The 25,705-nt window shown below is 38.1% G+C and overlaps 1 protein-coding gene across 3 annotated transcripts in view; it reads left to right on the forward strand.

Annotated features, from left to right (window-relative positions):
* LOC109931200 (fatty acid-binding protein, brain-like) overlaps nucleotides 1–21,475 on the forward strand; it is a 137,871-nt gene extending 116,396 nt beyond the window's left edge. For 2 of the 3 annotated variants that reach the window (XM_048613174.1, XM_048613173.1), the window contains 3 exons: nucleotides 1,824–1,996; nucleotides 16,621–16,722; nucleotides 21,375–21,475. In XM_048613174.1, the coding sequence (XP_048469131.1) occupies nucleotides 1,824–1,996; nucleotides 16,621–16,722; nucleotides 21,375–21,431 (332 nt within the window). In that variant the 3' untranslated portion in view covers nucleotides 21,432–21,475. Of the gene's footprint in view, nucleotides 1–16; nucleotides 87–1,823; nucleotides 1,997–16,620; nucleotides 16,723–21,374 lie in introns of those variants that run through there. The other variant, XM_020530529.2, reaches the window with a different exon arrangement.
* The last annotated feature ends 4,230 nt before the right edge of the window (nucleotides 21,476–25,705 follow it).

Below are 25,705 nucleotides of genomic sequence, written 5' to 3' on the forward strand. Positions count from 1 at the left end.
AATTTGATCTGCAATCATGGAACGTTTTTTGGGCACCTGGAGGCTGGTGGACACCCAGAATTTCGATAATTACATGAGAGAACTGGGTGAGTGGCGGCCCAAAATCATTTGGATACTTGGCGGAGTAGGGGTTGACGAGCAGTCAGTAGGAACAAAACTCAACGACAATAAAAAGAAACTGTCGTTGACTATTTTAAAACTTATCGAAATGCAATAGATAGATTTCACTTGAGCATCTGATCTACGAATTTGATATAAATAGAAACAAAAGCAAGTATATTACACCTGAAAGGAGGTAGTAAAACCCCACCCAAATTGCAATCTATGTAACGGTTTTTCCAAAGAAATTATCAATTAAATTATTAATTATTATTGATTTTTACCGTTTGTTATTGATCCTTTCTCGGTCTGTTGCTGATCAATCAGGGTCTCGAGCACAGCCCTAACGGTTCTGGGTGCTTCGCGCCTTCGGGAGACCGTTATTCCCCGTCCGTCCCCAACATTCTCAATCATCATTCAAATATTAATATGATCAATAACAACCATTTTCGGTATTATTAACTTCAGCAACGATGGTGTTCTCATTTCCTTTCAGAAACCTAGCACGATGAATCTGTGTGTTTTATCAATTTTAACACAGGTGCTACTTGATCGATGATTATTTTACTGATTTTTAATTTGTCTGATTTGCAGTTTTAATTTTGCCAGTTGCATATATATTGTGATTAATCATATATCTATTAGATTTTAAAGTATTGGTTTTAATCCATTCCAAAGGTGGATTCGAGTCCAGTCCCGATTAGAGCATATATTATAACGTATTTATTAATATGATAGTTGCTGATTTATCAGGAACATTACCAAACTGTTCAACTTGACTTTCTGGAGATTTTGGGTTTGTAAGGACATATTTCAGCCCTCTTCACATTTTAAGCACATGGTTACAATCGTGCCTTCTGATTAGAGGCAGTGAGTTATATTTATGTAAATAGAACATTATGTTTATGAATTTCTCAGTTTCATAGTCACCTATTTATGACTCCTGTTTCATTTTAGCATCATGAGTATTGTACAGTGTACGATAACAGTTCCTTCTTGTTCAGCTACTCTGTAGCACACATCATCAGTGAGGCCTGCTGATATCTATGTGGAGCAGGGGGCTCCTGGGGTTGCTTTCTCTAACTAACTTTTGTAAATACGGTTTATTGTTTAATAAAGGTCCTTGGTTGCAAGGACGGCAATGTCTGATTGTGATGTGAAATGGCACCTATGAACTTTTAAAATAAAGGTAACCAGACATAGGCTGGCTCTGACATCGAAACCAGCCACACCAGCAGACCTTAGAACTGGCAAGACCTCAGAGGTAACTGTAGCCGGTTAGAATGTCCAGGATTTTCCAAGGATTGGCAAACTCATGCACGTTGCCACGCTGGTTTATTTTAATCAAAGAAGGGAGTTTGCATTTATAAGAGATAATTCCATTTACTGCACCGCCAAATGTGGATCTGTTGTTCCATTTTTACAGTTCTTTCGTTACATATGAGGAGATGTAGAATAGTGTTTAAATCCTGTTATGCTGATGATATTATCAATGATGTCAGTAGACATTAGTACACATGGAGCTGGGACAGGTATAGTAGAGTTTTCAGAATTCTGTTTCCTAGAGAATTACTATATGTTAATCTAAGGTCCTTGGTTGAAAGGAACTGTTCCAGAATCATCTGTTTAAAAAAAAAACTTTACAACATACAGTGGTGTTTGTATGATTTACAACAGTTGTATTATTGCTAAATGTGTTAACATTTCTGCTTCCTGACCATCAGGAGTGGACTTTGCAACCCGACAGGTGGGCAACGTCATAAAACCCACCACAATCATCAAAGTAGATGGTGATAATATTATCCTGCAAACCAAGAGCACCTACAGAAGCACAGAAATTATCTTCCAGCTTGACAAACCATTCAATGAACATACAGCTGACAATAGAAACTGTAAGGTAAGGCTGTTGCGAAGAGTACGCAAATGAGTAAGATAAGAGCATGCAGAATCGGAGAACAAGTAGCAACATAGGTAGGTAGCTAGCTAATTGCAAGACAGAGGGCTGAAAGTAAAAGTAAAAGACAACTATCATAGTAATAGAAGATGGGAAGTGAGATCTCACTATGATGAAGACTTGTTTATCTGCCGTAATTATTTGGGAACTTGGATTCTGAAGTTTAGGATCAGAGACTCGATTGCTTTTAGCAATGGGTCAAAACAGTATTTTCAAGAAATCATATGACCTAAGCTAAATGATTAGTCAAACTACTTGGTGATATAATTGTTGAAGTGCTTACTAAATTGAACTTTTATGACCTGCAGAAAGAGAAGCCAGTGGCAAGTCCAATTCAAAAGAAAAGATTCATACCAGCAGCAGGGCAGTTTCGTTTTGACTGAAATGGAAAGAAATCTTCAGTTGTTTCACCAGTCCAAGTAGATAGGGATGGAAAAAGCTTTGAGCTTTGCTTTGTGCTCAATGAGAAATGTCAGTGAGTTAGCCTGTATCTGTATGTCCCCACCTCTGGGAGAGATGTAAAGAATCAAATTGCTGAATGTATAAACTTACTGAAACCAAATGCTTGTGACCTCTTCTGTTGAGAAATTAAAGAATGAAGATAGGAATGTTGCTTCACTGATTAATTGTCTGTAAAGAGTGTTGCTGGAAAACTTGGGGTTGAATCTTTCTTTTTGCTGCTGATGATCTTTTCAAATTGTCTTTTTATATGTACATTATAGTTTTTTTTAATTTGTGTAATAAACTTATTTCCTTTTGTTAAAAGCACATTGGTAGCCTTGTGTGACTATGTTCAATGAGTGACCACTATGCTAACCAATTTGGGGGGGGGAAAAGGCTATGGTCTGTTCAGTGAGATTTCACATCGGCTTGAATCATGACAAAGTTGAGGTTTTTGGCAAAAAGAAATTCCACAAATTTCTAAGGGCCCTGTGAACCTTAAAATTACATGGAGGTACTGGACACAAAATTAAGAAGATTGCTGTGAAGTATATTGTGCAGGTTGGACCTTCAAATGGTCTTGAATGTTGCTAAGCCTTTCTGAGAGTAGAAAATATAACAATGGATTACTTGAAATCTTTGACTATGGCTACACTGAGAGAATTAGCAGATAAATTGAAGGCAGAAATAGGATTTCAGAAGAATGAAAAATATTTACCCGGTACTTAAAACAAGAATTAAAAGGAAGGAAACCTGAAATTCATAGAATCCCTACAGTACGGAAATAGGCCATTTAGCCCATCGAGTCCATACTGACTTTCCAAAGTGCATCTCGCCTAGACCCACACACTATCCCGTAACCTTGGATTAGTCATGGCTAATCCAGCTAAACTGCATCTCCCTGGACACTACAGGACAATTTAGCATGGCCAATCCACCTAATCTGTACGTCTTTGGACGGTGGGAGGAAACTGGAGCGCCTAGCGGAAACCCATGCAGACATGGAGAATGTGCAAACTCCACACAGTCACCCAAGGCTGGAATCAAACTGGGGTCCCTAGTACTAACCACTGAGCCATGGTGCCTCCCACATTGATATGTCTTTGCTAGAATTAAGTAGGATTGAGTTAGAAATAAAAATAACTTAAGAGAATACTTCTTAAGATTGGAAAGAGATGAGAAAGAAAGGCAAATGGAACCAAAGAAGCTTGAATTGCAAAGAGGAAGAAAGAAATTATACTACATTACTTAGCTAGAGAAATTCTTGAATGAAGAAGAGCTAGTAGCTTAAAGGGTAATTCTGATTCCATTGAAGGATTTGAGTTAACTAGAAATCTGTGTTTAGTGCCTGTACTTCTATAGGAATGTGTTGAAAGATATTTCATCTCATTTGGAAAGATAACTGAAATAGAAATATCCAAAACAATATTTGGACATTAATTTTACAGATTGTCTTAAGTACAGCTATGAATTTCTACTTCAGTTTGAGGAGTAGTCTGACTATGAAACTGTTAAAGGAACAGTAGTTCATACTTAAGAGTTTGTTCCTGAAGCTTATCAATTAAAATTTAAGATTATAAGAAAGAAACCTAACCAAACATTTTGTAGAATTTACAAGGGAGAAAGAAATGTTGTGCAGTCACTGAAGATTGAGGGGAAAAAAATTAAGAATGTGTGGGAAATCATGATTATAAATTCCAAAATAGTATGAGGCTGAGGGGTAACCTTAGAGGTTTATAAAATCATGAGGAGCATGGATAAAGCGAATAGCCAAGGTCTTTTTTTCCAGGGTAGGGGAATCCAAAACTAGAGGGCACCATTTAAGGTGAGGGGAAAGATATTAAAGGGATCTAAGGGGCAACTTTTTCACACAGAGGATGGTGCATTTATGGAAGAAGCCAGAGAAAATGGTGGAGACTGGTACAATTAGAACATTTAAAAAGCACTTGGATGGATACATGAATAGGAAAGGTTTAGAGGGATATGGACCAGATGCTTGCAAATTGGATTAAATTAATTTAGGATATCTGGCTGGCATGGATGAGTTGGACCAAAGGGTCTGTGATTCCGTGTTATACAACTCTGTGACTTAAGACTTACTTAGATGAGTGTCAAGCATCAAAACCCCAAAAAGCAGCAGTTCTAGCAAATATTTATGACATCTCACATACAGTCATGTGGGGAAATGGTCTTTTGGGAATCAACAAAGAAATTGAAGGAATGGTAAAAATGTTAGTTTTAGGGACCAAACAGAAGGACGTCAGAATATTGAAAGAGTAGGGCATAAAAATGTTTTTTTTTTAAAAAGAAAAAGCTTTGATTTGTGTCACAACTCCGAGGTAGTTCACTGGAAATTAAGCTCCACTCTTCCTAGAGTTGTCACAAATATGAAAAGATTTAGTCAACCATCTCAGGGTCCTAATTTACGTAACTGACAAATTCAAGTTCAAAGATACCACTCACCAGGTTTCTGTACTTATCAAGAAAATGATTGCCTATTACAAACAAATTGTCTTTAACCAATGACAAATTGGGAAATGTGAATTGCTAACTTTATAACTCTACAATGTAAACTCTTTCTCTTCTTAAAATCCCCTCTTTACACTCGGACAGATGCACAGAGACAGATAAGAAATGGATATTAATTGTGGAAAAGGAAAAGATCAGGGAAACACAATTCAATATCATTAATCTGGACCACAGGCTTCGAGTCTTTTTTCCTCCTCCTTTCAACTCATTTTAGCACACTGGTGCTCTCTTTCATTCACTGGTTGAGAATCCATCATTTCCTTGTTGTTAGAGGCGTTTCATTCCTCCTCCAACAGGGGATCTGCATAGAAAACTGCTACTGGAGACATCTGGTATCTCCTCACAATAGAGACAGAGAATCTTCAATGCTTTCTCTTTGCAGGCTAGGTGGCTGTCTGTTGCACTGGCTCCACAGAACACATGGCCACCTCATCAGGATCCAATCAGAATGTTGCCGTCAGCAGTTTTCACATAGTTCAGAATCTGTACACTGCTTGGTGGCTGCTTCTGCACTATCAGTTCCAGGAAAATGCAAGATTGTATACAACTCTCCATTTTCTCCCGTAAACATGTTTTTTTTTGTACTGCAGCAACATCCTTGCACAGTCCTCTTTAAAGCATTATTAATTCACAGTCCAAAAATGAAGAAAGAAAGTAAAATGCTACAATTGGAAAGACCATATTTTTAAGACTGGACATTCTGAAACTAATTTCTGGAAGTTAAATTAGAGACCTATTGAAGCAGTATAATGGCTGAGGAATCCTCAGAAAAGACTGTGTAATGAAAGGAATTGGGAAGTAAAACCTGGTGGCTGTGGTACAAACAGAGTATGTTCCCTCAGAACAAACTAGGAACGGGGAGGGATGGTTCACAGCACTCAAGCAAATTCTTCGTCTATATTGTTAAATAGAATGAGATCACTGGTGGTTCTAATTACTTTATTTCAAAGAAAACTATTTATTCTTCAACTCGGAGGTATAAAAGGAGTTGATTTTGTTTTGGGAATGACTTGGCTGGTTCAAAGGTACTGGCTTTACTGAGCATGTTGGAAGAACTAGTGGAAACAAAAGAAGTAGATGCTACAGGAGAAACATCCTGGATTGTTTCCCGACTCTGTTTTGACTAGATGTCAGTTTCGGATTTAGACAGGAAGAGCGGGAATCCGTGAAAAAGGGACAAGATCTGGAAATTCAGTTATCTAAGACTATTTTAAAAACTTAAGTAAAAAAGATGAAGGTAAAGAGAATGAGTCTGACATGTTTAGCCCACTTTCGTTAATAAAAATGCAACAAACGAATTGGGAGAATTGTAAAGCAACCTATGCTGAAATTGATAGAACCAATTCCTGCATGATGATGTTTAAAATACAAAGTGTTAATGAAGAAATGAGGAACACCCCAAATACCAGCTGACAAGGGAATGAACAACAGATCCTACTTAGTATCTTAAAAGTTTGGCAGAGAGTCACAAAACGCCAGTGGCAGGTCACTAAGATATTGGGAAATCTCAGGCTAAAATGCTAAACCATTTTTATGGATTAAATGTGGTTAAATTTTTGCTAGATGTGCCGTACATGTCAGGTAGTGGGAAATCCCTGATCATCAATTAAACTTCTGCCTTCACTTCTAATATTAGCTTCCGAGGAATTGTTTAACCAGGTCATAATAGATTATGTGGGACCTCTACCTAAAACCAGGAAAGTACCTTTTAACAATTGTAGATGTTTGACAATATTTCCTGAGGCAGTGCATTTTGGGGAAAAAAAAGTTTAAAAATTCTGGTCGTTAAGTTTGACTAATTTTCTTTACAAGATATGGATTACCTAAAGAAACACAATCAGATCATGATTCAAAATTTGTCACAAATATTCAAAGAAATAATGAGTAGTTTGGGAAATAAAAACAATTTGTGTCTTCATATTACCATCCACAATATCATGGAATAAATGGATCATGATTAGAGCACATTGTCATCAATAACCCAATGTTTAGGATAAAGGAATTTTGTGGTTACTGTTGTCATTAAGGATGCTTCTAATGAGTTCCCAGGATTCAGACTTTTGAACTGATTATATGGACACGGGGTGAGGAGATCCCTAAATTAATTAAATAAAAAATTCATAAACCAAAGCTCAGGACCTGTGTCAAGTTTTCTGAAAAATTAACCAAAACGTGAGAGTTGATCAAAACGCAGTTGCTCAACAGCAGTGAAAACTAGAGCAGACTAAAAGAACCAAATTTTAGGATTTTTTTTTTGGTGGAGATAAGGTTTTACTGCTGGTACCGGTCTCTGGAGAACAATTAAAGGAAAGATTCACTGGATTATATCGAATCAAAATGAGACTCAACAACATGAATTATTTGTGAGTACTTCAGACAGGAGGAAAAAATCGGAGTGTGTCATGTTAATATTTTAAAGTGATTGTATAACAGGGAGGTAGTTAAAAAAGTAGTGAATTTACAGTGGTGAAAGAAATAAGGAGTGAAATAAAAGAATCAGAACAAATGGCAAATCGATCAGAAAAATTAAAGAATAAAATGTTGATCTCCAGTAATCCAATTAGATAATACAAGGGTGCTTAAACAGTTAGATGGATTACTATAATTTTTTTTATTAGCTTAAGTTTTGAATCAACTTGTTCAAAGATTTTATTTCACACCTGTGGAGCAGTTGGGACTTGAACCTAGGCCTCCTGGGCCAGGTACACTACCACTCCACCACAAGAGGGCTCCTGTTATCTTCCAGAAAACCGTCTGAATAACTCTCAAAACAACGACAGACTTCTAAATCAATTTGTGTAAATAGGCCAGGGAGAACATGTTTGATTATACAGAGTGTGGGTGATGTGTCATCCACAAAACAAACTTAAATACTCAAACCAGACAAGTTGGATCAAGTGAGGCAAGAGATCAAGTTCATAATGGACCCTTATTAAATAATCGTAACAGCTGGAACACATTTATTGTGATGGTGCCAAAATCAGATGACCAAAAATGAATATGTTTCAATTATTGCAAAATTAACTTTGTCATAAAGGTGGATTAATATCCAGTTCCATGCTTGGAAGATTACATTGACAGAATTAGCAAAGCACAAATTGTCACAAAATTTAATCAGAATATAACTTTCATAACAAAAAGAAACCAAGCACTAGGGTTTCTTTCTTGAGGAAAAGAATTGACAAGTAAATAAGTTATGCTAAACTCATATCAGGGTATCAGGCCTTGATTAGAACACAGTTAGAGAACCGGTTGGAGTTCTGGTCTCCATATTTATAAATTGTTTATGGAGGCAGCAGTTGGGATGTAGAAAAGATTTGTGTGCTTGCAGAACTGTAAGGATAAAATGTACAACCTGGATCATTTTTTCTTTAAAAGGTAAGGCTAAGGGGTGATCTAATGAAGTTTTCTAAAAGTATGAAAAGTTTTGATAAAGATAGATAATGTTATATATTTTTAAAAAATCTTTTCACTTGGGGTGAAAAGAATAAACTAAAGGGTATTGGAATAAGATAGTTACCAAGACCCCAAACATGAAATTCAGAAAAATTCCCTGCCAACATGGTTGACCGTTCCCTCAGCTGTGTTTGACCCATATCCCTCACTATTGCCTCACCTCTTCTCTTCCCTCGCACACTAATGAACCCGATCCTCACTTACCACCCACCAGCATCTGCAGCCAAAGGATCATAAGCTGCCATTTCTGCCAGCTGAGCAGAATGCCACCATCAGATACTTTTTCCCCTCCCCTTTCTGGTCAGCCTTCTGAAGGGGCACCTTGGTCCACTCCTTATTCTCAAGGCCTTCCCACAGCACCTTCACATTTACATCCTTCCTACTTACTTTTCTGAGGATCTTTGTGGGCTCAGTCTATGAGATTAATTGTGAATATTAATTGAATATCAATCAGGTTTGAATACTTGTGGAGGGCAGTAATTGGCTTTTAGTTGAGCGAATATGAAGAGACACCCAGTGAAACTGAGGAGGTTGCATTAAGAGGTATAGGCTTGTAATGCTTCACTCTGTTAATTGTATGTTCGACTTGGCTCTAGTAACATGTTTTATCAATTGGTTTTCTAGCGCAAGTCCTACACAGCACAGTGGCTTTTTTCTTTTTTTAGCACTTCTGCCTCATAGACCTAGGGTCTTGGGTTCGATTCCAGTCTCAGGTGACTGTCTGCGTGGAGTTTGCACATTCTCCCCGTGTCTTTGTGGGTATCCTCTGGATACTTTTGTTTTGTCCTACAGTCCAAAGATGTGCACGTTAGGTGGATTGGCTATACTATATTGCCCCATAGTGTCCAGGGATGTGCAGGCTGGGTGGTTAGCAATGGGAAATGTGGGATTATAGGGTGGGGGTCTGGCTGGGATGCTATTTAGAGGGTCAGTACAGACTTGCTGGGTCGAATGGCCTCTTTCTCACCGTAAGTATTCAATGATTCTATGAACAAGCAGAGGCTTTGTGTACAACCTTCCAGACTTTGTCCAAGACACATGGAAGATCAGGTAAGTGAAATATACTGAAGAGCTGCTTGTCCAATCACAGGCTGCAGTCATCAACATAGAAGTTAGGAACAAAGATAGCTCTTGGTCCTTCCAGGCTGCTCTCCAATTCAGTACGATTTTGGCTGATCTGGTCACTGCACATCCCAGCTTACTGTCAATAGCTTTCTACCCTGTTGCTTATTAAGAACTTATCTACCTCTCCCTTTAAATTATTCAAAGACTCTGATTCCAAGGCCTTCCGAGGAAGAGTTTCAAAGACTTAACAACCTTCTGTGAGAATTAAAGAATCCCTTCATCTCTGTCTGAAATGGATGAGCCCTTACTTTTAAACAGTCACTTCTAGTTCTCAATTGACCTCTGAGAGGAAATGTTCTTTCCAAGTCCACCCTGAAAATATCTCAGGATCTTATTAGTTTCAATCAAGTTGTCTCTTGCCTTTCTCATCTTCAGACGTAAGCTTAGCCTGTCCAACCTTTCCTCATGAGACAACCCATCCATACCAGGAATCAGTCTGATAAACCGTTCCTGAACTACTTTCAGTGCATTTATATTTCTTCTTACATAAGGAGACCAATATTGAACACAGTAATCCAGATGTTGTCTCACCCGTACCCAGTGTAACTGAAGCATAATGTCCTTACTTTTGTATTCAATACGCTTCACAATAAACAATTTGTTCTATTTTAATAATTACTTGCTGAACCTGCAAACAAACGTTAGTGCATCATGCACAAAGACACCCAGATCTCTGTACATCTCAGAGCTCTGCAATCTCTCACCATTTAGACAACATACCTTTTTTATTCCTCCTTGAAATGGTCAAGTTCACATTTTTCCACATTATACTCTATTTGCCAAACATTTGACCACTCACATTACATCTTTATGTCCCTTTGTAGTTTCTTTATGTCCTCTTTACAACTTATTTTCCTACTCATTCTTATGTCATCAGCAAATTTAAGCTACCATCTCTTTGGTCCTTTCATCCATGTCACTTATATAAATTGTAAACAGTTGAGCCCCCAGCACCAATCCCTATGGCATCCAGCTCATGACATCTTGCCAACCAGAAAATGACCCATTTATGACTACTGTCTATTTTCCATTAGCTAGTCAATCTTCTATTCATGCAAATACACCATGTGCCTTTATTTTCTGCAGTGACCTTTGATGTGGAACTTCAACAAATTCCTTCTTGAAATCCAATTACAGAACAGCCCATTCCCCTTTATGAACACTACATGTTAATTCTTCAAAGAACTTCAATAAATTTGTTAAAAATTAAAACTTTCCTTTCACAACACCAAGTTGACCTGTGTAATTACCTTGAATTTTTTGTAAATGCCCTGCTATAACATCTTTAGTTATAGTTTCCAACATCTTCCCAATGAGAGATGTTAAGCTAATTAATCTGTAATTTTCTATTTTTTGTCTTCCTCCGCTTTTGAGTAAAGGAGTTACCTTTGCTATTTTGCTATCTTATGGTACCTTCCCTGAAGTTAGAAAATTTTAGAAAATTAAAACAAATTCACCAACTGTCTCATTTCCCATGTCCTTTAAGACCTTGAGATGAAGTCCATCAGGACATAGGGACTTGTCAGCTCGCTGTTCTAATAATTTGCTCAGTAAAGATTGAAATTTTCTTGAGATCTGCACTCTGTTTCTTTTTCTAATTTACAGCGATTTTTGGAATGCTGCTTATGTCCTGTGTAGTGAAAACATATGCAAAGTATCTTCTGTCATGCTGTATTCTTAATTCCGCAAGCTTACTTTCTATACAACCATTATGCATTAGAAAAACTATCTTTTTATATTTGTAGCTGGTTGGCTCTCATCTAATTTTTCCAACCCTCTTAATCTTTCAGTCAGTCTTTGCTGTTTTTATATTCTGTGCAATCTTCTGGCCTGCCAACCATGGTTGCACAATTTATATGCCTTTTCATTAACTTTGATACCATATTAAATGATTTTAGTTCACCATGGATGGTGAATTCTCACTTGGGAATTTTTCTTGTTGGAGTGTATATACTCTGTGCAATTGAAAATATCTTCTTAAATGCTTGCCACAGTATTTTGTAAATATTGTACCATTTTACTTATCTATATTTTTGATTGCCATCTGAAATGTGAAAAAAAATTATTGTAAAAACAAAGGATTGCTGAAGGATTACTGCAGGTTTTGAAAGCAAGTAACCTGGCACTGATTTTAAGTGTCATTTACACAGATGCCTGTTCAAGCAGTAGCTGAAGTGCGCTTTGTAGATGAACTGGAGCCAAGGATGTTTGGATTCAGCCAGCAACAAGTAGCTGATTGGTCTGTGGATTAGTGACCAATTATCAGTGAAAAAGGTATACTGCCTGTCAACAGTGATGTGATTGGTTCGCATGTAGGTGAATAGTCTGGGCTGTGAACAAGATAATGAGAAGCCATGTGATCACTATCAGAGTTCTCTGCAGTGAAAGGCATTTAAGACTGAGGAAAGCTAGTTTATTTTTCCTTCAGCAGGTTCTGTAGGCTGTGACTTATAATTAATGAGTCAGAGTCCTTTTATAAGAGTGAACCAGTCACCCTTGTGCCTTCTGCAAACCAGTGAAAGTATCTGGAAAAGGTGGACTTATGACATTCTGGTCAATAGAAGAACCAATGCAGCAGATCCTTGAATAGGGTGTACTAAACTGCTTTACCAGTTTTTCTCTCCACCCGTAAAACACTTCTTTTCCTGTTCGTGTGTGCATGTATGTGTAAGGGAGTTTATAAGGAGATTAGAATTTTAACTGGTGTTATATGCTTGTTGTTCATAATTGTTTACATGTAGCTAGAGTCTATTTGTTTGTAATAAATATTAATTCCAGTTAAGTACAGCACCTGGTCTGTGCTTTCTATCAACCTGGATCTAAAAATCAAATTTGGGGGATTTTGTGTAGCTTCTAAAAATCTTTAACTTTTGTGACAACTCCAAAATAGCGGGGCTTGATTTTCAGTGTGCTACCCCAGTCAGGTGTTACAATCTCTACTGACCTACCCCTTAGCTTACTTTTGTAGTGCACTACAGCCACCACTGCTTTTATGGCCTTATAACTGGTCTTATTTAAGCTTGGTATGTGAGGTGAATGTAAAGTCGATGTTATTTAAGTCTAAGTTCAGAGCCCCTTCCTCTTTCTCTTCCGTGATGATCAGACCTTGGGCCCTAGTCTGTCCTTTTCCACCTTTGCTTTTTAAAGTAAAAAGACAAAAAAGTTTCATTTGTGAGTAGTGCCACTTAGTTTTTAATCATCATTTTTATTAATATTCATTTTTTAATAATTTTATTACTTTGACACTATTTTTGCACAAGCAAGTTATGTTTCATTTTTATGTTGAAATTCATTTTAATGTTGAGGCAAACTTGTCTTTCTGAAATTTTCTAATCAGCCCTTGAGTGAGAAAAAATTGAGCTGTTGCCTCTACCATCATAAAATTGGAGTGTCCTATTCTAGAGTATAATTGGAGCACCAAAGCTTTGCCAGTGACTGCAAAATCCAGACCCTAGTCAATGAAACTGTCACATCAGTGTAATGAAAGTGAATTTTTCAAAAATTTATTAGTTTGCTAAACTAATTAATAAATTGCATTAAATATTCAAAAATTATATGTCTAGAGTCCAACTAAAAGTTGGACATTTGGAGTGAGGGCTTGAATATTTTGGTAATGATTGAATAATAAAAGGGGATCCTGGATTTTCACATCCTCAATTTTCATTGATTCCCCTTTAGTCAGCCCTGCAGGCCATATGCTTTGGAATTTTTTCCCTAAAATAATCTACCTCTGCTTTTAGATATTTTCCTAATCAACATATAATTACGCACCCAAGGAGCAGGTGGGATTTGGACCTAGACCTCCTGGCTCAGAAGTAGGAACACTATCACTGTGCCACAAGAGTACCCTTCCACTGTTGCTTCTATCCTTAATTTGTAGCGCTCTTTAAAGCCTACTTATTTGACCAAATTTTTGGTCATCTTCTTCTTATTGCTGAGTTTTCTCATGAAATTCCATGACATGTTTAGTCTGTCGAAGGTGTTCTTTCAATGCAAGCTATTGTTGGATAATTGGTACGATAGGAATGTCACCGTGAGATGATCTTTTGAATATTGTTACAAAATACTATGATACAGGTACAATACTTGAATTTCAACAGAATAGATATTAATTGAACCATTCAGTTATCTGACTTTGTTAAACTGTCACAGGGAGAAAAATATTGCCTGGATCAAACAGCTTAGAACCTAGCATCTGCTGTACATTTGACAGTACATATACCACAGCTGACAGCAAAGGTACATATGGCAAATGATAATTTTCAGCAGGTGTTAACAATCATGAAACCTACTCTTGATTTTTTTCTTCCTCATATTTAATTTCCTGAGGGACATTAGATGGTTAACTAATTAGTTAGGCAGTTTGATGGATAGTTAATTCATCTCCAAAGATATGTTAAACTTTTCAATATCTATCTCTTTCACATGTGCGGTTGGTTTAACTCAGTTCACTGGATGGATGTTTTGTGATGCAGAATGATGCCAATAGTATGGATTCACTTACTGCAACTGGCTGAGTTTGTCATGAAGCACTCTTCTCAACCTTTCCCCTCCCCTGAGGCATGGCAACCTTCATGTTAAACCACCACCAGTCGTCACACTTTCTCATGAAGGAACAGCCCAGTAGTCTGGTAAGACTATGGTGACTTTACCTTTCACACATGTATCATTCACACTTGTCAGTAACAAAGGAATTTCATCTGCCAGGTGAGATATTTCCTTATTTCAGTCTATTTTTATTCCTAAAATATTTGACTTTGATGGTCCAGAAATGATATTGTAAATGGTACATACCGTCTAAATGAGTGATATAGACTGAATTCTTTCAGCATAAATACTTTAAACTAGAGGCTGAACTCATTTTAGTATTTAAGAGCTTAAAAATATTTAGGGGTTGAAAATTGTTGAGTCTTTTTAAAACAAAGTTGAAAATTCTTGAAATTTTTTAATAACTTCTAACATAGCCACTATTTAAAAAGAAAAGGAATTTGTCAAGAAGAGAAAATGGACTAGATGGTTGCTTCCTTTTGCATTAACCTTTCGCTCCCTTCTCAACAAATTTCTTGATCTCCTTTCTCACCAAAAAGACAATTGTTTGTAAATTGTTTTCCCCTTGATATATTCCCTTTTTTAAAAAAACATCTGTTTGACTTCCACTTTTATTCCTTGCTTTCTAATTTTTAATGCTTGCTTCTGTTATTCACACTGGTTGACATTTTAGCTCATTCCCTGTAAAGAGAAATGGCATATTTCAGTTTTGTACCTCATTCTGTATTATGATCTGTGGATCATGGTTTTGTTTAGCAAAATATTGTGCAGTAAAATGCTTACTCTGATCATGGGGTATGGTATCCAAGGTCTACTTATTGTTTGCTGAACTGAGAATATTTAGCACAAAAGCCAAATATTTATAACAGCACTTGAATAAAATGGGCTGGTTAGAATAACAACGTTGTATTTTGGATTTAGTTTAAATCACAATGAATGTTTCCTTTTGAAAGAAACTGCCCAGTAAGATAGCCTGGAATAATGATTAATGGGAAATCGTGTCTCACTGACTTAATTGAGTTTTCTGAAGAAGTGACAAAGAAAATTGATGAAGACAGAATGGACTTCAGCAAGGCGTTCGACAAGGTTCTGCATGGCTGACTGGTTAGCAAAAGTTAGATCACATGGAATCCAGGGGGAGCTAGTCAATTGGATACAAAGGTGGCTTAAAGGTAGGAGACAGAGGGTGGTGGTGGTGGAGGGGTTATTTTTAGACCAAAGGCCTGTGACAATCTGTGTGCCGCAAGGATCAGTGCTGGGTCCACTGCTTTTTGTCATTTATATCAATGAGTTGGTTGTGCTTATAGTCGGTATAGTTAGTAGGCTTGCAGATGACACCAAAATTGCTGATGTAGTGGGCAGGGAAGAAGGATATCTCAAGAGTACAATGGGACCTTGATCAGATGGGCCAATAGGCTAAGGAGTGGCAGATAGAACATAATTTAGATATACGTGAGGAGTTGCATTTTGGTAAAGCAAATCAGGACAGGACTTATACAATTAATGGTAGGGCTCTGGGGAGTGTTGCCGAACAAAGAAACCTAGGGATGGTGGTGCACAATTCCTTGAAAATGGAGTCGCAGGTGGACAGTGTGAAGAAAAAGGCGTTTGGCATGCTTGTCTTCATTGGTCAATGCACTGACTATAGTAGTTGGGATGTCATGTTATGGCTGTACAGGACATTGGTTCGGCCACTTTTAGAGTACTGTTTTCAATTCTGGTCTCTCTGCTATAGGAAGGATGTTGTTAAACTTGAAAGGATTCAGAAAAGATTTACAAAGATGTTGCTGGCATTTGAGAGTTTGAGCTTCAGAGAGAGGCTGAATAGGTTGGGGCTTTTTTCCATGGAGCATTGGAAGCTGAGTGGTGACTTACACAGAGGTTTATAAAATCATGAGGGGCATGGATAGGGTGAGTAGCCAAGGTCTTTTTCCCAGGGTAGGGGAGTCCAAAACTAAAGGGCATAGGTTTAAGGTGAAAGAGGAAAGATTTAAAAAGGACCTGAGAGACAACATTTTCATAGAGAATGTGTGTGTGTATGGAACGATCTGCCAGAGGAAAGTGATGGAGGTGGGTACACTTACAACATTTAAAAGGCATCTGGATGGTTACATGAATAGAAAGGGTTTAGAAGGATATGGGCCAAATGCTGGCAAATGGGACTTGATTAATTTAGGACATCTGGTCAGCATGGACAAGTTGGATCGAAGGGTCTGTTTTTGTCCTGTATAACTCTTGGACTCTATGACTCTATGATTAAAGGAAAAGCTTGGTAAACCAAAGGTGACAACTGTACCTAGCATAACTGGAACTGTGTGTTTGCAGTCTTGACTAGCTGTTTGTGATTAAGAAGCATGTCCACTTGAGTGGATTGGACTCTGAGCTTGCAGAACCTTTGTGGAGTGTGGAGGAGCTAAACTCTATCTATCAATTACAAAAGAGTAACATGTTGAATGTTTTTGTTGCAGACAGTTGTGTCATTGGAAGGTGACAAATTGATTCAGATTCAGAAATGGGATGGAAAACAAACAACACTTACTCGAGAAATCAAGAATGAACAGCTCATATTGGTATGTTGAAGAAAGAGCAAAATTTGTGTTTATATATTCTTTATCACACCTGAGAATCATGACTTACTTTAAATTAGGGGATTTATTCAATGAGATGGTGAAGCTGGGCATGAATTTCACGAATGATTGCACCCTTCAAGGCAAAGCATCTTCTGTTCCCCAGTAAATTAACTTTGAATCTAAATACAACCTTATACTCATCAAATTGAATGTCTGTACTTTAAAAAAAATTGTTCTTGGGATGTGGGTGTTGATGGCTAAGCCACCATTTATTGGACCTCCCCAGTTGCCCAGAGGACCGTTAAGAGTCTACCACGTTGCTGCGGATCTGGAGTCACATATAAGCCAGACCAGATAAGGAAAGCAGATTTCTTTTCCTGAAGGATAGTGGTGAACCAGATGGGTTTTTGCAATAATTAACAGTGGTTACATGATCACCATTAGCCAGTTGTTATATCTTCAGATTTTTGAAACAAAAACTGAATTCAAATTTCAACATTTACCACGGTGGGTTTCAAACCCATGTCCCCAAAACGTTACCCTGGGGTTCTGGATTACTAGTCTAGTGACATTGCTCTTATATCACCGCCTCCCCATAAATGAGAATGAGAAGGAGAGCCAATGTTGCTTTGCAGGTCAGGTGTAAACCAATTAGAGTATCATACCCTTGGGCGACTATCTGTGTGGGGTTTGCACATTTCTCCCCATGTCTGCGTGGGTTTCAGCCGAGTGCTCCAGTTTCTTCCCACAGTCCAAAGATATGCAAGTTTGGCAGATTGGCCATGCTAAATTCATAGATTCATAGAATCCCTACAGTGTGGAAACAGACCGTTCGGCCCAATAAGTCCACACCGCCCCTCCGAAGAGCATCCCACCCAGACCCATTATCCTACCCCTGATTTCCCATGTCTAACCGACCTAACCTAAACATCCCTGGGTGCTATAGCATGGCCAATCCACCTACCCTGCACATCTTTAGACTGTGTGAGGAAACCGGAGCACCCGGAGGAAACCCATGCAGACACGGGGAGAATGTGCAAACTGCACACAGACAATTGCCCGAGGCTGGAATCGAACCCGGGTCCCTGGTGCTGTGAGGCAGCAGTGCTAACCGCTGAGCGGTCATGTTACCCATAGTGTTCAGGAATGTATAGGTTAGGTTTGTTAGCCATGGGAAATGCAGGGTTAGAGGGATAGGGGAATGGGTTTGGGTGGAATGCTCTTCGGAGGGTCAGTATGGACTCATTGGGCCGAATGGCCTGTTTCCACACTGTATGGGTTATATTTTCTATTCTATGTTCTAAAGTGCTCCTTAATAAGCCTCCGTATTCCTCAATTTTGTACGTGGTGCACAAGTAATATACAGCGGAGGCAGTGGCACCTTTGTAATGTCACTGAACTCGTAATCTAGAGACCCAAATTAATGCTATGAGGCTTTGGATCAATTCCCACCATGGCAGATAGTGAACTTTGAATTAAATTAATAAAACATTAATTTAAAATCTAGTGAAATGATTACCATGAATCGATTGTTGTAAAAGTTCAACTGGTTTCCTATTAGGAAAGGAAATCTGTATTTTTACCTGGTCTGGCCTAGCCTAGATGTGCCTCCAGATCCACGCAGTGTGGTTGAGTCTTAAATGCCCTCTTAAATTGCCTAGCAAGCTATTCATTTGTTTTCGGACCTATTCTGACAATATCCAAGATAACATGATCACCATCCGTGTCCTATCCCACAGACCAACCAGAGGTAGTGGAGTCACGGGGCAGTGGGAATAGCATCAGGAGGGCATTCCTTTGGCAGTACTGAACACTTAGTCTGGAGTTCTCTATTAAGTCTCCTAATGTCCACCTACAACCTCACTCCACTCTTTATTGATGAATTAGAACTCTTCCATGATGAGTGGAACAAGCACTGAGGATGATGAGGACACAAAATATACTCTGAGTCGGGGACTTCATTGTCTACCACCAAAAGTGTCTCAGTAGCACCAATACTGAACAGACTGACTGAGTCCTCAAAGGCATAACTGTTCGACTAGGTCTGCAGCAGGTGGTGAGGGAGCCAACAAGATGGAAAAACCTCTTGACCTCATCCTCACCAATTTAATTGTCGCAGATGCATCTGCCCATGACAGTATTGAGAGGAATGATCACCGCACAGTACTTGTTTTCACACTGACGATACCCTTCATCATGTTGTGACTTACAGTGCTAAATGAGATAGACTCCAAACAAATGTTGCATCACAAAACTGGGTATATATAAACCATTGTTGCCCATCCACAGCGGCAGAATTGTTTTAAAAAAAATCTGTAACCTCATGGCCTCGCATACTGGCCTCTCTATATAATTATCATTAAATCAGGGGATCAATCCTGGTTCGATGAAGATTGTAGGACGCCATGTCAGGAGTAGCATCAGACAAAATTAAAATTAGTGTCAACCTGATGAGGCTGTAACACAGGATGACAGCATTCTCAACAACAGAAGCAGCATGTGGGAGACAAAAAATTTTATCAAAGCTCTGCAGTGCTGCCCTATGAAGGTCAGAAATGGGGATATTTTCTAAAGATTGTGCAATGTTCAGCATTATTCACCACCCCTTGATAATGAAGCAGCTGGTATTCACATCCAACAAGACCTGGACAACATCAAGTCTTGGGCTGATAATTGGCAAGTAATATTTGTGTTGCCTCTGTGCCAGACAATATCCTTCTCCAACATGAGAAAATCCAGTTTTCTCCCAGATATTTAATTGTATTACTGATCAATTCCCCAGTACAGTACCAACATTCTGGAGGTTACCATTAACCAGAAACTGAATCGGTCCATACGTATATATACTGTGGCTACAAGAGTAGGTCAAGGGCTGAGAGTTCTGTGATGGCTAACTCCCTCCAATGCCATTCCACCATTTAAAAGTCAGGACTGTAACGGAACATTCTTTAGAATTCTTAGAATTATGTAACTAGAATTATATTAGAATTATTTGAGAGGTAACAAGCAGAATAGATAAAGGGGAAGCAGTGAATGCATAATGCTTGGATTTCAAAAGATGTTCAGTAAGCTATTGAATGTTAGGCCACTTAAAAAGATACAGGCTCATGGCATTGGATGTAGTATATTAGCATGGATAGAGGATTTCATAACTAATGAAAGGAAGAGAGTTAGGATAAGGGGCCATTTTCAGGATGGCAACCTATAACTCATGGATGTTGCAGGGATCAGTGCTGGAACCACAGTTACTCGGAATACTTGAAGAGATGTTAATAAATGGGAAAGCAAATGGTGAGGTTGACACAAAAATATTGCAGAGAGATACAGACAGTTTAAGCGAATGGGCAAAACCTGGCAAGTGGAATGTATTATGGAATAATATGAGAGCACTTTGGCAGGAAGATGAGAGGAGCTGAATATTATTTAAATAGAGAAAGTCTGCAGAAGGCTGCAGAACAAAGGGATTTGGACGTCCTTATACATAAATCACCAAAAGCTAGCATACATGTTCACCAGGTAATAGAGAAGACAAATAGAATATTAGCCTTTATTTCAAAGGGAATATAGTATAAAAATCATGAGGTCTTGCTAAAACTACATAAAGCACTAGTCAGATCACAGCTAGAATATTGTGAACAGATCTGGTTCTCTTATTTAAGGAAAGATTCGGAGAGGACGTGACAGGATAGATGTGAAAAGGTTGGTTCTTCCTGTGGGAGATCTAGGACCAGAGGGCATAATCTCAGGAAAGGGTTGTCCATTTCACGAGGAATTTCTTTTCTGAGAGAGTTGTGAATCTATGAAATCCTTAACCATGATGGTGTAGAGGCTGAGTCATTAAGTATATTCAAGACTGAGTTAGACAGATTTTTAAATCAGTAAAGGGATCAAGCGTTATAGGGGAAAAGGCACGTTAGTGGAGTTGAAGATTATCAGATTAGCCAGCCTTTCATTGAGTGGTTAAGCAGACCCAATGGGCTGAATGACCTACTTTTGCTCCTACACTTCATAGTCTTATGGTATTCTCCACTTGCTTGGATGGATACAGTTGGGAAAAAACTAAAGAATCTCTACACCATCCAGGACAAAACAGCCCACTCAACTGCCACCCTATTTATCACCTTCAACATTCACCAAACGTGCAACCTCTGCAAACAAGAAGGTCAAGAGCAGCAGATGCATGTGAACATGACCACTTGCAAGTTCACCTTCAAGCCATCCCCCATAATAACTTGGAAATATATTGTTGCTCCTACATTGTTGCAGGAACAAACTTTTGAGTACTCCTTTCCTAACAGCACAGTGGGTATACCTACGCCTCAAGGACTGCGCTACTTCATGAAGGCAGATCACTACCACTTCAAGGGCAATTAGGGATGGGCAATAACATGTGACACGTACATTGCATGAATGAATTTAACAAAAAAATCTATTTCTAGTATTATCCATCTGGTATGCTGCAATTGTCATTGCCTATTTGCAGCTCCTTCAGGCCAGGTTTGTTGGTTCATCTCACTTTAAATGAATTGACAGGGCAAAATTGATTTCATAAGAAAATGCATCTTCTTGTAACTTTGCATTTAAACTGAAGTTTGCACAGTTGACTCACCAAAAAATTGTTTTCTAACATTGTATTGTTTATTTTTTTCTAGACTCTTACATTAAATGATGTGGTTTCCGTTCGCACCTATGAGAGGGAATTTGTGTGAGAAAATGCCTTTCTGCACATTGCTATACTGTTTGATGAATCTCCTTATGTAATAACTTTACATAAAAATAAATTACCATCCTAAAATACAGATGTCCCAATACTTTACCGGTGATGGTTTAATGTGAATTATGAATTTTTTTCCATGAATGCGGCCTTCGTCATGGACCTTTTGTGATGTGCACTATGAAATAACAAAAGGTTCAATGATCCTACCAGCAGATTGTATATAAGTTGTTCTTGTACTCTCCCAATTTGTTTATTTTTAGTCTTAAATGATTTAAACCCCAGAATCATCAGTGCTGACCCAGGCATATCAATAGCATATTTTTTGAGATAAAATGCTCAAAATTGCAATACAGTTTAGTGTTACTACTATGAGGACTCATTCTGACGTCATATATGGGATGCACAAAATTCTACTTTTTAAAGATGAAATGAAAATTTGTTATGACTGTCCGCATGCATATATTCAGCAAGCATATTGGATGCACAGCAGCCACGGAGCTAAATAAATGTGCAACAACATTAACCATGTTCAATCACACGTTGAGCTTGTAACCTGCATGTTAACTTCCAAAAAATGTCAAATTCTTTTCTCTGTGGAATTTGAATTCAGTTGTTATATCTTGAATTAAGGGCTAGATTAATATCGATCACAAAACCCTTACTGTAAAAATCCATCTCATTTATCAATGCCTTTCATGGAAGACCAACCATCCTTGCCAACTTTGTCCTACGTGTGTCTTTAGATCCATGACAATATGGTTGACTTGTAACATCCCTTTGAAATGACCAAGCAAATCACTCAGTTTTATTAAACCCCTGTGAAGTTGAAAGGAAGGAACAAAACCAGTTAGATTATGTGTCTTCCACAGACACCAGAAATGAAAACAGCAGCGCAGTCCTCTTTACTCTACGAAGTGCTCCTTTCTAATATCTGAGGGCTTTGCTAAAATTGGGATAATTTAAAAACAATTAAAAAATAATAAAGCAGCTGTACCACAAGTGTACAAATTGCCTACCACACTACTAAGATCCCAGCTGATGGTAATACTAGACAAGTCAGATCTCCGAATGAAACCTGGCTTGATAGATCATTAGTTTTATTTTTGCAGTTTGTTTACTGTGGTGGCTAGGTCACTGAACATTGTTACATGATGCTTTTTTTTTAAACAAAAGAACATAGGTTTATTACACACAACAAACAAAAATCAAAGCTTTATGTACAGTACAATTTAGATTTTAACATGAATAACAAAGTGTAATATTCAGTTTTTAGTCATTCAGTCACTGTGAAGTATCACTTCTGTCATAACTCTCTAATTTATTACTCAGATGACTTTTCAGTTTTTCTTCTTAGACTGTTGAAGCAACTTAAGGTTTCTTTTTGGTTCTGATGACCTGAAGATTCATTTCCAATTTTCACAGCCTAGGGATATGTACAAATTACAAAACTGCTCATCTGTTCCTCCTCAACTCAACCTGCTGATGGCTGTTTACAATCAGCTTCTATATTATGAAGCTCAACTTGGCAAAAAAATTGGCAACTAATTCCCCATATAACTGATCAAATCATTTAAGTCACATTCTTTCTTGTAAAAACTGTCTTTACTCCAATGCCCAAAATGACTTTATAACCAATATTATTGGAATTTCATGAGCCACGCAAAATTTTAGTACGATACTACCTGGTGGACTGCTGTCCCATTCATCACCAACTGCTATCTCAGGTGATCTCCATATCTTCATTTATCTTTTAAAGAATAGTGTTCAGGTATTATTTTGGATTAAATTTCTGAGTAGACTGATATATTTCTGTCAATTCAGGATCTATCTGTTTTGTTTCTATTGTAGAAAATATGCTAAACGTGTCAGCATTGTTATCTTCTCCTTTTGTAATTTTATACACAAGACCACTTGTTGACCTTTGTTAAAGTCACCTTCATACAGTTGCAAACTTAAAACTATTTTTCTGCCTCTTTCAAATCCAAGTTCCCACGTAATAATGATATACTACAAGTCAACAACACAATCAGCTGAAAAGGTTATCCAAGAATAATTACTTCGACATTAAAACTCATCATCTGAATTTAAAGCTCACAATGAGACCTTTAAGTGATTCAGGGACGAGACTTCTTGAGCAGAAGAATTACTGGAACAAAGACCATCGTTCAAAACTCATTATTTGTGGAGGATTGAAATCTCCCTATCTACGTAAAAGCATAACAGGGGAATTCTGCCAAAGGACTACCAAAATACTCTGTTAAAAATAGATCATCCATATGTGGGCCGACATCAACCCCATCATGTGAAATGCCATGATAATAAGCTTGTGTTTTTAGGTGCAGAAACAGTAAGCTTCAGCAATATCAAGAAGAAGGATTCTCTCCCTCTCTTTGCAAGTGGCATACTGAGTTCTGAAAATGTGATTAGCTGTGCGGGAAACCATGACAGTGAATGATCTTTTAAACTGTGGAAATCTGCTCTGTGTAACTACATTGAGTCATAGAGAAGGACAGCATGGAGACAGACCTTTCGGTCCAACTCGTTCATGCTGACCAGATGTCCTAAATTAATCTAGTCCCATTTACCAGCATTTCGCCCATATCCCTCTAAACCTTTCCTATTCATATACCGTCCAGATGCCTTTTAAATGTTGCAATTGTACCCGCCTCCACCACTTCCTCTGGCAGCTCATTCCAAACACACATCATCCTCTGCATGAAAATGTTGCCCCATCCAAGGGAATTGTTATTTCTTTTCAATTCTACCTACCTTCCCTCATCTTTTACTTTGTTCTGTTTGTTTGCATGATTGTTTGTGTGGGTCCATCATGGAACTCAATACGGGTTTCATCTTTTATAATGTTTGTACTTTTATTGAGTGCGTTTATAGTAAAATTAACTTTTAATTTGGTTAGTTCAAGAGATCTGATTGGCATAGTTCTTCATAGTTTTACACATGTTCACATTAGTGTTGAACACCTTTTGAAACCTTCAAACTCTGTATAGTATCCTAAGGAGTAGAAAGAGAGGAACTTATTCACATGTCTAGACTTGATCAGAACAATAGACAAAGCCAAAAGATCCAACAATGAATAGATCATATCTAAGCTCGGTAATACCTAATTGTTATCATGCACCAAACTTCATCTTGTTCAAGACAAGAACCTCTTCTTATTAGACTAACTAGTGATTTTCCTCCAAGGCAAAGCTGATCCTCTGGATCCTAACCTAAAAGGAGGAATGTGGCAACTAATCTACCTTATAGTGACAGAGAGTCCAGTAAGCTCATACAACATTGTTCCAGAAGCAATCTTTTGAAGATTTAATTAGCTGCTCCATTACCTCCAGCACATTAATATAAGGGACAAGACTGAACTATTTACAACCATCCTCAGCCAGAAGTGTTGAGTAGATGATCAATCTTAGTCTTCTCCTAAAGTCCTCAATATCATAATGTCAGTCTTCAGCCAATTCATTTCACTCCACATGATAGCTAGAAACAATTGAAACCACAGGAAACTGAAAAGGCAATTATTTCTCTTTATGTTCTGACAATAATACTATAGACTTGTGGCCAGGGGCACAGCCTTTACAGTATCCAGCACCTGTAGCCATTTCTAGATATCACATGGAAGAATCAAATTAGCTGAAGATTGGCATCTGTGATGCTGGGGTCCTACGGAGGAGGCTGAGATGGATTATCCACTTGATATTTCTGGCTAAAGATTAATGTAAATGTTTCAGCCTTTTTGCATTAATGTGCTGGAATCACCCATCATTGAGAATGGGGATGTTTATGGAGCCTCCTTCTCCAGTGAGTTGTTTAATTGTTCACCACCATTCACAACTAGATGTAGCAAAACTGCAGAGTTTAAATCTAATCCATTTATTGTGGAATCGCATTGCTCTGTCTGTCACTTATTGCTTAAACTGTTTGGCACACAAGTAGTCATGTTATGTAACTTCACCAGACTGATATCTAATTTTCAGTTATTCCTGGTGCTGCTTCTGACATGCTCACTTGCACACTTCATTGAACCAAGGTTGATTCCCTTGTCTTGAAGGTGATAATGAAGGGATGTGCTGGGCCACAAAATTAAAATTGTGTTGGAGTACAATGTGGCTGCTGCTGATGGCCCATTGCACCTAATGGACTTTCCCTTCACTTACCCCTTGTCACAGAGTTCTTACCACGTCTGCTCCTCTCAGTGATTTTGACTGCTTGTCTCGGGATCTCCAAGTTGCCAGTTCTGCTCGGTGATGCTGT

This window comes from Rhincodon typus, chromosome 27 (assembly GCF_021869965.1).
Source record: "Rhincodon typus isolate 14 chromosome 27, sRhiTyp1.1, whole genome shotgun sequence".
Lineage (NCBI taxonomy): Eukaryota > Metazoa > Chordata > Chondrichthyes > Orectolobiformes > Rhincodontidae > Rhincodon > Rhincodon typus.